General features: G+C 36.9%; 1 protein-coding gene across 2 annotated transcripts in view; it reads left to right on the forward strand.

Annotated features, from left to right (window-relative positions):
• The window catches only part of rad18 (RAD18 E3 ubiquitin protein ligase), a 237007-nt gene that overhangs the window by 13104 nt on the left and 208499 nt on the right, over positions 1 to 15404 (forward strand). For both annotated transcript variants that reach the window (XM_059944408.1, XM_059944409.1), the window contains exons 3-4: positions 2625 to 2686; positions 4038 to 4108. In XM_059944408.1, the coding sequence (XP_059800391.1) occupies positions 2625 to 2686; positions 4038 to 4108 (133 nt within the window). The remainder of the gene's footprint in view (positions 1 to 2624; positions 2687 to 4037; positions 4109 to 15404) is intronic.

Below are 15404 nucleotides of genomic sequence, written 5' to 3' on the forward strand. Positions count from 1 at the left end.
ATCTGAAAACTAATTTAATCATTATCCTGGTGCCAGTTGCATAAAGATTAGCAAATTTGGGACAATTCTTGGTGGAATCCACTGACAGCATGCTTTGAGGAGATGAATTGTGTTTCAAGGTGCTAATAATATCTCTTTGACTACATGATTTGAGTCAATTTTTTATCTAACTTTTTGTTTTTTTTTACTGATATTCTTCTATGAGAAGAAAAAGGTAGGAGGATATGAATTCGACAGATTCTGCAGATGCTGGAAATTTAGAATGACATATGCAAAATACTAAAGGAACTCAGTAAGTCAGGCAGCATCTATAGAGGGGAATAAACAGCTGGCATTTTGGGTTGAGACTATGAGGACTGGAATGGAAGGGGGCAGAAGCTAGAATAAGAAGGTGGGTTAGGGGAAGGATTAAGAAGGGAGTAGGGAGAAACTACCAGAAGTTAGAGAAATCAATGCTCATGCCATCAGATTGATGGCCATGGATAGGTGTTAGAATGGGAATTGGAAGTTGAATTAAAATGGCTTCCTACCGGAGATTCTGTCTCTTGCGGTACACAGAACAAAGGTGCTTGACAAAGTGGTCTCCTCATCTGTGTCAGGTCTCACCAGTGTAGAGGAGGTCACGCCAGGAGCACCAGATACAATGAATGACCCCAACAGATTTGCAGGTGAGGTGTCGTCTCACCAGGAAGGACTGTTTGGAGCCCTGAATGGTGATGAGGGAGGCAGTGTTGAGGGCAAGTATAGCACTTATCATGACTTGTATGGTACATTTATTGTATCTGGTGCTCCTGGCAAGGCCTACGCTATATTGGTGGGATTGATTGAGGAACTGCTTTGTCAAGCACTTTCACTCTGCTGCAAGAGGCAGGATTTCCCAGAGATTTCCCATTTCAATTCCACTGCCCATTCCCATTCTGACAATATCCATATATTCCGTTTGGATAACTTCCAACCTATTGGCATGAACATTGATTTCTCCAACTGCCGATTATTTCATCCCCTCCCCCCGCCTATCTTTACTCCTTTCCTCTTCTCCCATCTACTTATCGCAGCCTGTGCCCCCTTCCTTTCCAGTCATGATAAAGGGTGCTATAATAATGCAGTGGTTAGTGCAATGCCACTACAGCTCAGGTTGTTGGAGTTCAGGTTTCAATTCTGGAGTTCTCTGTAAGTAGTCTGTATGTCCTCCCTGTGTGCTTCTCCCTGGTGCTTTGGTTTCCTCCTACAGTCCACAGACTTACTGGGCAAGTTAGTCAGACATTGTAAATTGGTGATTAGGTTAGGGTTAAATTGAGGTTGTTGGGGGTTGTTAGGCAGCATGGCTGGAAGGGCCTATTCTGCACTGTATCTCTAAATAAAATAAATAAATAAAGCGTCCATGCTGCAAAACATTGACTGTTTATTCCCCTCCATAAATGCTGCCTGATTTGCTCAATTTCTCCAGCATTTTGTAAATGTTGCTGAAAAAGACTGAATGTGGTACAGGCAGTCCCCGGGTTACATATGAGTTCCGTTCCTGAGTCAGTTTTTAAGTCTGATTTGTACGTAAGTCGGAACAAGTACATTTGGTATTATTTAGCGTCAGTTAATCAAACGTTTGTCTTAGTATATAGTATATATTTTACCTTCTATGCATATAAAACACTTAAGAAACATATGTATTCCAATAATTAAACCACTGCGTTGCTTAGTAATAATTGTAGCTTTCATCGGGGCAGGGCCTTTCACATGCTCCATTATTCTCACTTTATCTTTAAAAACTGTTCTGATCGTTGACCAACTATAGCCTAACGCTTTTCCAATGACCGATAGCGTTTCACCTCTTTCCAAATGCTTTATTTTTTTCCACTTTATTTTCAATTGCGATCGCTTCCCATCAACGGAACAGAAACACTTGGGTGGCGGGTCCTGACCTCCGCTGGCTCCCGAGATCCGCTGGGTCCTAAGGACCACCGCACTGAAACAGGCTAAATGGGACAATTCGGGGCTGAGCTGGGTTTGGGCATTTGATCATCCACAATATTCTGCGTGGAAATTTAAACTGGAGGTAGTAGTGATTTTTTATGTGTTCGAGTTGCTCGCTCGACATCAACCTGGCACGGTTGGTACAGGAGTCACTGGATCGACATCAACCCGGCACGGGAGCGGTCTGTCACTGGATCGAACTCTGAAACCTCCATTCTCCAGCCTGGCGCTGATCTCACTGCGCCACCAGCCAACCAGAAAAGGGGGGGGGGGTGTCAGGGTGAATCTTGCTAAGAAAAAATTAACCCAAATACAAAGTTAAACACCCAACACAGCGTTAATGGCAATGACTTAAATTGGCGGACGGTGTCACGATCCGATTTAAAATGGTGGACGGCATTCTCCTTCCTCGGGTCGTAAGTACGAGTTGTTCTTAAGTCGGACATTCGGGACTACCTCTATGCTGGTAAATGTTTAATAACAAAAATAAATAACTGATTTGATCTGTACAAAAATGTGGATATAATTGCAGAGCATTAAACCTTAAACATTGTATGAAAATACTTTACCTTATTATCCAGATTAATTCAACTTCTACTGTAATGCCTGAGAGGATTTATGAGAATTTTCAATAATTTTATCTTTTCACTTTCTAGATTGTTCACTTTGTGTACGGAAATTTTTATCATACAAGACCCAGTGTCCGATATGTTGTGTGGTAAGTAAGATCTTTACTGTTCCATTAAGGTTGGGGAGACAGCCGTTCTTGAATATGCATGAGGAAGCAGAATATTGAGTTTAATATTTTTCCATGTTAGACAATGGTCAACTTGCTTTGAGAGTTTGAAAACCTTGGGATTTATGTAGACATTATATAATGTGACTCTATGTCAGATGTTATATAGACATGACTGTAACATCTTTGGCATAAATCTCTCCACAGTAGGATTTATTATGTATTTGTGTAATGCACCTGTAATAGGAATACATTGAGAATTGGGGTCCAATCTTTTTATTCTTGAAATTGAAGAGCTGTCTGAAGTGTAAGCAAATGTCATAAAAGCTGCCAAAGAAACATGGAAAAATAAACCAGAGAAAACTGCTTTCATTAGTAAAAGGGCATCTTTTAAAATCAACCTTTATTTATGGACATGGTCTTCATGGTCTTTATTGGGGCTTTACTATTGCATGCTTGGTGGGTGGAGGGTGCTGAAGCTTTTTTTGCAGAAGTGGGTGTGGCTGGGGTCATTTGCTGCTTGTGCATGGGAGGTGGCTGTAGGGGGCACTTTGGGGTTTTAACCTTTTATCTGTCACTTATTCTTTGGGGCACTCCTGTTTTTGTGGATGTCTGCGAAGAACAAGAATTTCAGGATGTATATTGAATACATTTCTCTGATATTAAAATGAACGATTGAACCATTGAATTAGGAAGATGATGAAAGGCAGAAGACACAAAGTAAAGAAAGAGTAAGACATTGAGAGAAGCAATCAGTAAACAATGTGTCTGGTGTTAATAGACTCACATATCATTTAAAGATCAAAAGTGGGAGAGATGAGATGTTATGTGAGGATGAAAGAAGTATCAAGGAAAAAAGGAAAGCAAAAGAAAATTTGTCATTAATTTTGGGACTTTGGGTCATTAAGCTTGGGACTTTGTAAGACATTTGATTTTCACAGTGATATGTATTCAGTGTGTAACATTCGGAGAATTTTGCATTCTATATATTATTTGTATGCTCTTATGATCATTTGTTAGTTTTTTACTATGGTGGTAGTAGTAGCTAACACTATTGGAAAGTAGAGTTGAATGTTAAAATTTGCTCCGTCTATGAAAAGCATCTGCTGTTAGATCAAATGATGTGTCTGTCTAGAACACAGGAATGGACAATAGATTCCCAGTGAACAAATTTTTATATGCAATCAGCATGTTTGATTTGCACATGTAACAGGTTTAACTGTTGTGATCTCAAAACAAGCTCCTTGTATCTTTAGTTTGAGTAGTTATTTTCACATTGGGAGTTGGTGTCAAATCTTACAGAACCTCATCTGTATCTCCTCCTTGTTCACAGACCGTGACTGAGCCAGAACTGCTAAACAACAGAGTATTGGATGAATTAGTGAAATGTTTTCGCACAGCAAGGTATAATTTTTTTTGTTTGTTCTGCCCTCGCTCAAACATTTCCCCATTTTCTTAAACTAGGCAGATAGGTAAACTTCGTGTAGTTGCTTTGAAGATGGCTTTATTATTCACCAATGCATTACAGTACGCAAGGAGCTGATGTAAAAAGATGGTGCTTCTTGATGTTCTCACGAAAGTTTGATTCAAATATTGATTGAAATTCCTTTGACTTCTAAGTGCTTCTATCTGTTAGTGACTAAACGATATACAATGGCCGAACTGATGTTGTAAGCCAATTGCTTAACCATGTGATAATTAGTAATCATCAACTGTAAACCAAGGCTACGTCCACACTAGACCGAATAAATCTGTAACTGAAGCTTTTTCTCTTCGTTTTGACCCCCATCCACACTGAAATGGCGTTTTCCTCCCCTGAAAGCGGAGCTTTTCTAAAACACTCTCCAGAGTGTGTAAATCTGAAAATGCCGGTTGGGCGGTGTAGCATGTACGGGGTAACCGAAGCTTTTTAAAAATGTTGTCATGACGTGTCGGACCAGATGGTGGCGGCAGCGCGGCATTTCATTGTTTTCTGGAATGCAACCAGCAACACCACAACAACGGTGGACGGCCAAAAGAAGAAGTCCAGTCTGCTTTATCCAGCAGAGATTTTCTTTGTATTCCTCGAAGACATTGTTGAAAACTTTCTTCCGCTATTGTTGTAGGTACTCTAGTTTTTGACCAGTGGAAATAGCACAACGCTGCTGCGGAAGCAGAAATAGTGTACCGTTTCTTCTTCGCTTGGTTTCTGTAGATGTGTCCTGCGCATGCCCAGTAGGAGGAGATTCGCCCAAATACCCATTTTAATGTGGACGAAGGCATTTTCAAAAATGCCTGGTGTGGATGCCCATCGTTTTTACGCGAAACTGGCGTTTTCAAAATTAACCGGTCTAGTATGGATGTTGCCTTACAATTAAGCAATGATATCTAGTAATTAGAAATAACAAACTGCATTAGGTAGGACATAATCATTATTATTAAATAATTGCAATACAGTATGTTCTCTCATTTTGATGGCAGTGGCCTGTTGTTCTTTTGATTGTATAAAGAATTATGTGTATCTCGAGTATTTTGCGGAATTTTATTTTTTTTGTTAATATTGATTTGTTGCACTATTTTGTGCCAAGTTTTTTCACCTTTCTCTTGGAGTTATTGTCTAAAGCTGCAAATGTATCTTCTGGTAGTTGATCTAAATGGACCTTTCTAAATGAACCTTGCGTGTGTTGGATGCATAATATTTACTGATAGGGGCATTATGTATCAGCCATGTCTTGATAGCTGCTTAAGCTTTTCACCAGGATGCACTGAAGAGAGGCCAGAAATAAGAAGTTAAATTGTACATTCTGGTCTCAAGGTAAATTAAATCAATTCCAATGAATTCCAGCTGCACTATTTCTGAGACTGGCTAGCTTCCATGCATTGAAGAATTTAAAGTGAGAACATTTGGTCTGTCTGGCTCTTTTGCACTCTGTGGCTGGCAACTGTGTTATCGTGATATGTTACTAAAAGAAAGAGAAAACTGATGGCATCAAAAATTGTTTCCCATCCAATTAAGTACGACTGAATTGGTGGCATGGTAGCGTCGAATCGTAGTACAGTGCCAGCTATAAGATTGTAGTTCAATTTCTGCTACAGTCTGTAAGGAGTTTGCACATTCTCCCTGTGACTGCCTGTGTTTCCTCCAGGTGCTCTGGTTCGCTCCCACATTCCACAGGTTAGGATTAGTGAGTTGTGGTTCTGCTATTTTGGTGCTGGAATCTTGGCATCCCCAGCACATCCTCACTGATATGATTTTTCGCAAATGGCACATTTCACTGTTTTTATTTTTAAGTCTTTAATTTAAGTGTGATCACTATTGAAATGATAGGATTACCAATGACAAGTTAGACCAGTGCATACAAACTGCATTGATTTAATAGCTATGTAACACTCTGGTTAAGATTTTGCTGCCAATGTGTACGGTGGTTCATTTAATGGCTTTCTGTAGAAGCAATGTGTTCTGGTAATGTTTGGGTTACTGTTAAAGATAAGGGGTTGTGATGTTCAGCTTGGGAATGTCGAGTCAGCCAGTTAGGATGGTGAAATTAGGAGAAGGTTCTAGAGAAAGCTGGGTGAAGAGGCTTTGTGACGGACAAGGGGTGGGTTGAGATCTTATTCGGCGGGAAATAGAGAGAAGAAGCTTAGAGAACCGGCCATAGGATTTGATCCAACTGGAATGCATGATTCGATAGAGTCCAAGATAGGAAATTCTACCAACGATCAGTGAATAGGAGTTGGCAATCTGAGTAAAATGGACACATCCAGCTTCTGGAAGATCTGAGCTCTTACCTTGTCCACATTTCATGGTTTTAATTATAATGGGCTCTTTTATTTTCTTTCTTCTTTAAAAACTATTTGAAACCTCAGCCTCTTTTTTCTTAAATCATCCATATGGATGCACTGTTTAGCTGTCACTGTATAAATAAAAAACTGAGTCAAAGAATACCGCAGTATAGAGATAGCCCCACCTTGTTTGTGACATTGATCAAGTCCTATCTATACTCATCCCATTTACCAGCACCTGGTCTGTAGCTTTCCATTCCTTGCTGATTGGAGTACTGTTCTAAATACTGCTTAAATGTGAGAGTAGCAGCTTTGATTAGCTACTTGTTTGGTACATTTCAGATTTCCTTTGAATGAGAAAGTTCTTCATTCCATTGCCTCTAAACTCTTACTCCTTACCCTAAACCTATGCCCTCTTGTCTAACACATTTTTGCTATAGAGAAAAGTTTCCTATCTGTGCTCAAAAATTCAGTTAGGGCCCCCTTAACCTCATCTACTGAAAGGAAAGCAAACTCAGTTCATCCAGTCTCTCCTTGTAACTAAAATGCTCATTGCAGGCAGCATCCTGACAGATCTCACCTGCAAGCTTTCCACTGCAATAATATCCTTTCTATAGAATGGCAACCAGAACTTTATGCAGTAATCAGCTGTAGTCTAACCGATGTTTTATTAAGTTGTATCACAACTTGAAATATTGTAGAATATTGGTAGTTCAGGTTGGCTATTTGGAAGTTTGGTTGATCACCGAGCTTGGCAAAGTGTTTGCAGATGTTTCGGATCCAATCGACAAGCCATCACAGTACACAGTTGAGGGTGTTTTCTGCTCAGAATGATGGCTTGTGCACACGGGGTCTGAATTGATAATTAGGTTGGCTGGTTGGCTGGCCATAATTACAGTTTGGCAGTAGAAGATTCTGATTGACTGTCTTCGTGGGAGGTCTGTTGAAAGTGTTTGCTTCATTGTCCAGATCACAAGATTACCAGCAATTCATTGATTGTTAACATCATTGTTTCTCTTTTTTCTGTAAGGGTTCATATACCAGATCTATGTCTATGTGTTTGTTGATGGATCCTTCGATAGAAAACCATGCTTTGAGAGATTTTGGTTCTTATTTTGTTGTACAGTTGATATGGTGTCCTCCTTCATCTTCATGACCTGATTCTAGCAGGAGTTGGTCATGCCATCTGCTTGCTAGCTGATGCTTGTATAGCCTGGTCAATAGTTCTCTTCCTGTTTGACCAACGTAATACTTGTCACAGTCACTGCACTGGATTTTGTAGATAATATTTGTTCTATCTGTCACATTTTGTTGTGCTTTGAGTTTTGGTAAGTTCCTTTTCAAACTTGTAGTCAGTTTGTAAGAAACTGATGATATGTTGCTGAAACAGTCTTGCTGTTGTTTCCGAGACGTTCTTTACGTACGGCAATGCAATTCATTTATTCATGTAGTTTGTATTTTTGGGTTTCTGGCCTTGAAGTACCTTCAGGCGAAGCTTCTTGGATATCTGTTGTGGCAAGGTCTTGAAGAGGTGCTTTTCTTCCAGTTTTGTGTCTCTGGTGTTGCAATGGGACTCCATCCTCTTGAATAAGGTCTTCACACAGTTTGTTACATTTTGGGTGATTGCTATTGAAGTTCAGAATTTGATCGGAGTGAGTTGCTTTTCTGTCGACTGATTCCTGTAACTGACCAGTGGTAGTTCTCTTAATAACATCCAAGAATGTGAGCTGACTTTCCTTTATAATTTCCATTGTGAACTTGTTGTCGTTAAAGACATTATTCAGCAGTTGATGTGTTTTTTGTACATGTTTTCCTTGATAATCTCAAAGGTGTGGTCCACATAGTACACCTGGAGTTTGGGTTTAATTTCTGATATAGTTGCATTTTCTAGTTTCTACATTACAACTTCTGCATCTAGGCCAGAGACAAGAGCTCGCATTGGTGCACCTGTAATCCGTTCGTAAATTACTCTGTCAAACTTGAAGTAGGTTGATAAGCACAGATCAGGAAGTTAACGTATGCCACCTTTTGTGAGTGTCCTGCTTATTGATTTTTCTCCATTCAGAAGTTCTGCAATTGCTCTTTGTAGAAATTTTAAATTGACAGACATATACAGTGACTTGACATAGAAGGAAACCATTATCTCGTCATCCTCTATTCATATATTCTTGAGTTTCTTCAGGAATTTTTTTTGTGATGTTGATTGGTTATTGGGATGCAGTGACCAAATGTTTTAGCCGTCTCCACAATTCCTATGCTAAGTTGTACGCATGTGTGCTGGGGTGTGACACAATTGGTTGTAGTGGTATGCCTCTGTGTGTTTAGGTCAGGGGTCAGCAACCTTTACCACTGAAAGAGCCATATGGACCCATTTCCCACAGAAAAGAAAACACTGGGAGCCACAAAACCCATTTGACATTTAAAATGAAATAACACTGCATACAACGTTTTTTTGTTTGCCTTTATGCTATGTATAAACAAACTATAATGTGTTGCATTTATGAAATTGATGAACTCCTGCAGAGAAAACGAAATTACATTTCTGCATGCAACAAAAACATTTTGAACTCCGAAAAAAAGACGTTGGGTTGAAGGTTACTCCATAGTTAGCCTACCTTGGATCGAAAAATTAAAAGAAATCGCGCACTGGCGGGTGTCAGGCATTGGCAGTGGTGAAGTATATTAATAGCGATAAAAAACACGTAGCGGTGTGCTACACGCAGTGCTAAAATAACGACACTGCAGTCAAAGATAACTTTATTCGAACTAAACAGCCTTGCTTTAAAGCCTCCCTCAACCCGCCCCCCCTGTGGGCGCGGATGCTCCAAAAGACACGTACTCAGAAACCCCCATAGGCTATCTCCCTTAGCCGGAACGGTGGCTACTTGTGAGCCAGTTCGAATGTGCCAGGAAATGGGGTCGCCACAACGTTTTATTTAGATTGTACAAGATCACCATAATCTTCAAATTTCGAATTACATTTCAAAAACTAACAAACCACGGGAGCCGCAGCACAGAGATGAAAGTGCCGCGGGTTGCCGACCCCTGGTTTAGATAGTCTGTAGAACTGAGCAATGTTTGATTCATCTGCTTTCATTCTCCACTATTTTCTTTGTGATCTGTTGTATGTCTTGCAATTCTTCAAAGTTATGTTTGCGTTTCGTCAGTATCGTTGCTGGATCACTGTCTAGGCAATGATAAGTCATTGTGCTTAGCCTTGGTGATGTAGTCTGCCTTGTTGTATACGACAGTCATGCATCCTTTGCCAGCAGATATTACATATTTTTATCTGTTTTCAGGCTGTTTAATGCCTCCTTTTCATATTCCAAGAGCATGATAAAGTGTCTTAGTTGTCTCACAACTTCCTTGCTCTTTTTTTTAAAATACAAGAAAAAAATATATATTGAAAAAAAAATAAAAACTAAACTAAACTAACATGGGCAATAATAACAGTTTATATGTATATGATAGTGTCAAAAACTCCGGAACTCCATACCAGAACAAGAATAAACAGAGAGAAGGTCTGGAAGAGGCCAAATTAATTCATATGAAAGTGTCGAATGAACGGTCCCCAAGTTTCTTCAAATTTAATTGATGAGTCAAAAATAGTGCTTCTAATTTTTTCTAAGCTCAGATAAGAAATAGTTTGAGAGAACCACTGAAACGTGGTAGGAGGATTTACTTCTTTCCAATTTTGTAATATAGACCTTCTGGCCATTAATGTTACAAAGGCGATCATTCGTCTAATTGAAGGGGAAAACCGATTACCATCCTCATTTGGTATACCAAAAATTGCAGTAATAAAATGAGGTTGTAAATCAGTATTCCAAATTGAGGAAATGGTAGCAAATATGTCCTTCCAATAGTTATATAAGATGGGACATGACCAAAACATGTGGGTCAATGAAGCCACATCTGAATGACATCTGTCACATTGAGGGTTAATATGAGAATAGAATCGAGCAAGTTTATCTTTAGACATATAAGCTCTATGTACAACTTTAAATTGTATTAAAGCATGTTTAGCACATATAGAAGAAGAATTAACCATTTGTAAAATTTTTTCCCATTTTTCTGTTGATATATTATATTGAAGTTCTTTTTCCCATTCTTGTTTAATTCTACCTGATATTTCTGGTTGTATCTTCATAATCATATTATAAATAAGAGCCACTAATCCCTTCTGACAAGGATTTAAAGTAAAAATCAAACCTGAAAAATCTATCAAAGTTGAATTGGGGAAGGATGGTAGAACTTTATGTAAAAAATTTCTAATTTGTAGATATCTAAAAAAATTAGATTTAGGTAACTTAAATTTGTTGGAAAGTTGGTCGAAAGATATCAAACTACCTTCAAAAAAAAGATCACGAAAACATTTTATACCTTTCCTTTTCCATATGCTAAAGGCTTGATCTGTCAAAGAAGGCTTAAAAAAGAAGTTAAGTAAGATAGGGCTATCAAGAACAAAGTTTTTCAGAGTAAAAAACTTACGAAATTGAAACCAAATTCGTAATGTATGTTTGACTATAGGGTTGGATATCTGTTTATTGAATTTAACTAAATCAGCAGGAAGAGAAGAACCAAGAACGGAGAATAGAGAATATCCCTGTGCATCATTGCATTCTAAATTTACCCACTGTGGGCACAATGGTGAATCCAAATCTAATTTCCAATATATTAAGTTTCGAATATTATTCGCCCAATAGTAAAATCTAAAGTTAGGTAAAGCTAAACCACCATCTTTTTTAGATTTTTGTAGTTGCCTTTTACTTAACCTGGGGTTTTTATTTTGCCACACAAGTGAGGAAATTTTTGAATCAATGTTATCAAAAAAAGATTTAGGAATAAAAATTGGTAAGGCTTGAAATAAATATAAAAATTTCGGTAAAATCATCATTTTAATAGCATTAATCCGACCAACTAATGATAAGGATAAGGGAGACCATCTTGTAGTAAGTTGTTGAATTTGATGAAGCATAGGTAAAAAATTAAGTCTGAATAAATCTTTATATTTCTTGGTAATTTTTATACCTAAATAGATAAAGTTATCAGTAACAACTTTAAATGGTATCCTGTCATTCAATAAAGTTTGCGGGTTTAAAGGGAATAATTCACTCTTATCCAAGTTTAGTTTATAACCAGAAAAACTACCAAATTGAGCCAACAAGAATAAAATAGCGGGAATAGACCTGTCAGGATCAGAAATATATAACAACAAATCATCAGCATAAAGTGATAACTTGTATAACTTCTCATTATGGGTAATACCAAAAATATTAGGAGATTCACGAATAGCAATGGCTAAAGGTTCTAATGCGATATTAAATAATAAAGGACTTAAGGGACAACCTTGTCTGGTACCGCGAGATAATTGAAAAAAAGAGGATCTGTAATTATTTGTAAGAACAGAAGCAACAGGTTTATAATATATTAATTTAATCCATGATATAAAATTAGGACTAAAATTAAAATTTCTCAAAGCATTAAATAAGTATGTCCATTCAACTCTATCAAAAGCTTTTTCAGCATCTAATGAAATAACACATTCTGGGGTTGTGGGTAATGAAGTATAAATTATATTAATCAATTTTCTAACATTAAAAAGGGAATACCGATTCCTAATAAAACCAGTTTGGTCTTCTGAAATAATCTGTGATAGTAACTTTTCTAACCTAATAGCTAAAATTTTTGTAAGAATCTTTGAGTCTACATTTAGTAACGATATAGGGCGATAAGATGCACATAAAGTAGGATCCTTATCTTTTTTAAGAATTAGAGAGATAGTAGCTTCATAAAAAGACTGGGGTAATCTCTTCTTAGCAAATGCATCATTAAAAATTTCACATAACCAAGGGGAAAGCAAAGAAGAAAAAGTTCTTCATCAGGACCAGGAGCTTTCCCAGAATTTATTGATGAGATAGCCTCTCCTATTTCGGCCATAGAAATAGGAGCATCGAACAAGCTACGATCTTCATCTGTCAGTTTGGGAATATTCAAATTGTTAAAAAAATTATCCATCATGGACAGATCACCATCAAATTCTGATTGATATAAAGATTTATAAAAATCTTGGAAAGTGTTATTAATTTCTTTATGATCAGTAGTCAGATTACCGTCTTGTTTACGAATTTTAATAACTTGTCGCTTAGTCGAAATAGCTTTTAATTGGTTAGCTCACAATTTACCAGTTCGATCACTATGAATATAAAATTGAGCCCTGGTCCTAATTAATTGATTCTCAATTGAAGAAGATAATAATAAGCTATGCTCCATTTGAAGCTCAACTCTCTTCTTATAAAGTTCTTTGGTAGGAGTCACGGAATAAATCTTATCAATTTCTTTAATTTTATCCACTAATAAAGCAATATCTAAATATCTTTGTTTTCTTTTACCAATGGAATATGAGATAATTTGTCCACGGATAAAAGCCTTAAAAGAGTCCCAAAGTATTCCTCTGTCAATCTCTTCAGTATAGTTTGTTGAGAAAAACAAGTCAATTTGCTGTTTTATGAAGGTGATAAATTCTGGATCTTGAAGCAAAGTAGCATTAACTCTCCAAGATCTAGTATTATTGGAAGAGTCTGAAATCTTGATAGATAACTTCAAAGGTGCATGATTCGAAATGGCAATAGAATCATATTTACAATCAGTAACATCTGCTAATAAACGATGATCAATAAGGAAATAATCAATTCTAGAATAACTGTGATATACATGTGAAAAAAACAAAAATTCTTTATCTTTAGGGTTCAAAAACCGCCATATTTCAGTAATACCCGAATCAACCATAAAGGAATTAATAAGTAAGGCTGATCTATTCGGAAGAATTCGAATAGGTTTAGATCTATCCATCAAAGGATTCAGACAACAATTGAAATCTCCACCCATTATCAACATATATTCATTTAGATTAGGAAGGGAAGTAAATAAACATTTAAAAAATTCAGGGCAGTCAAAGTTTGGAGCATAAATATTAACTAGAGCCACTTTTTGATTTAAAAAGTGAACCAGTTATCAACAAAAATCTGCCCTGTGGATCAGAAATAATTTCATGATGTGTAAACGAAATTGAGGGGTCTATAAAAATAGACACACCCCTAATTTTGGCAGTACAATTCGAGTGAAATTGTTGACCCTTCCAGAACCTAAAAAAGCGTTGATTATCCTCCCATCCTAATATGGGTCTCCTGTGCAAAGATAATATTAGCATTTAGTCTATGGAATACTTTAAATTTTTTTTACGTTTAATCGGATGATTTAAACCATTAGTATTCCAAGAGATAAAGTTAATAGACATCCATCATTGCCAATATTAATTGTATATATCATAAAAGGTTAAAAAGACACATAACCCATAGTTCAGGAAGAAGGAAAAATGATTCAGGAGCAACCGGAGAACATGACACCTCAACAATATTAATAATTTAAAGTCGGCCCATAAGCTAAAAGCAAAAAAATAAAAAGCAAAAGCGTGAAAAAAGATCCCTACCCCCTCCCCCAACCCCTCGAAAAAAAGCCAAGTGGCAGGCGCACAAACTAATACTAATATTACCGCCATTTTCAAGATGGCAACTCCATGAAAAGAAAGAAAAAAGAGACTATATAACACCCAGATATAAATACAGGGTTGTAAAAAGAAAGAATATATATCAACCAAAATGAAAAAATAATATAATAAAGCAAAAGATCATTAATAAAAAAAGGATAAACATTGAAATTTAAAAGTGTAATATGCCTTTAAAAAAAGATTCCATATTCAAATATAAGAAAATGACGTTTCAAAGCAGAGACTTATGGGAAGAAGAAACGACATTTTGAAAAGACCATATTACAAAATATAAATGTAAATTCACCAATCTGTTAAAAAAAATTTTAAAAAAAGGTCATCAAAATAAGATTAAAAAAGGATTCAATAACCACTACAATATATAAAAAAAAGTCCAAAAATCCAAAACATTCGTCCCATTCTCAAATACAAGCAAATAAATGCTTACGGAAAGCAAAGTCTTATGGGAAGAAGAAACAACATCTTAAAAAATAAATCATTATTACAAAGTCTTAACGTGTATATCCAATCCAAAGGGAAAAAAATTAAGAAAAAAGACATTATAGTAAAATTAAAAGAGCATCTGTAAATCATGATTAAAAAAAAAACAGGTCTACAGACCAAAGTAAAAAGCTATACCGCAGCTTCATAAGTTAAAGCCTAAAACGAAATGACATCTTCTCTCCAAAAATTCTTCATCATAACACATAGTTCAAGTTGTACTAGAAGACAGATATTCTTCAACGAATTTCTTCGCTTCTTCCGGAGTATTAAAAAAGCGCTGACTGTCGTCACTCAATGTAATTCTGAGATTCGCTGGGTATCTTAAAGCTTGTTTAAGTCCAATCGAATGAATCTCTGCCATCACTGGTTTAAAAGCGATTCTCGCCCTCATCACTTTGAATGAATAATCTTCAACAATACGAAACTTGTTGCTTCTGTGAGGAAATCATACCTTTCTGACGAGCTAATCGAATTAAAAGCTCTTTCTCCCGAGGATAATGGAGACGGACAATCACAGCTCGTGGCTTGTCTCTCGAGATCGAAAATCTCGAAACTCTGTGGGCACGATCAATAGTAGGTTTAGTCCGCAAAGCGTCCTCGCCAAAAATTACCCACAATAAGTTAGAGAAATATTCAGTTAAGTCACCAGACTCAACATTTTCGGGAAAACCGATAATACGCAAGTTCTGTCTGCGAGATCGGTTTTCAAGATCGGTGATTTTAAACTTATTCTTCTCCACTATTTTAGCAGTCGACCGTACCTTCTCCAATGTTTCGATTGTACGTATTTTTTCACAAATTAACTTGTCAAGAGTCGCAAACTTTTCTTCATGCCGTTCAATATCTGCTGCCTGCGATTGAAGCTTGGTATCAAACGATCTAACGACT

Source organism: Hypanus sabinus, chromosome 19, assembly GCF_030144855.1.
Source record: "Hypanus sabinus isolate sHypSab1 chromosome 19, sHypSab1.hap1, whole genome shotgun sequence".
Taxonomy (NCBI): domain Eukaryota; kingdom Metazoa; phylum Chordata; class Chondrichthyes; order Myliobatiformes; family Dasyatidae; genus Hypanus; species Hypanus sabinus.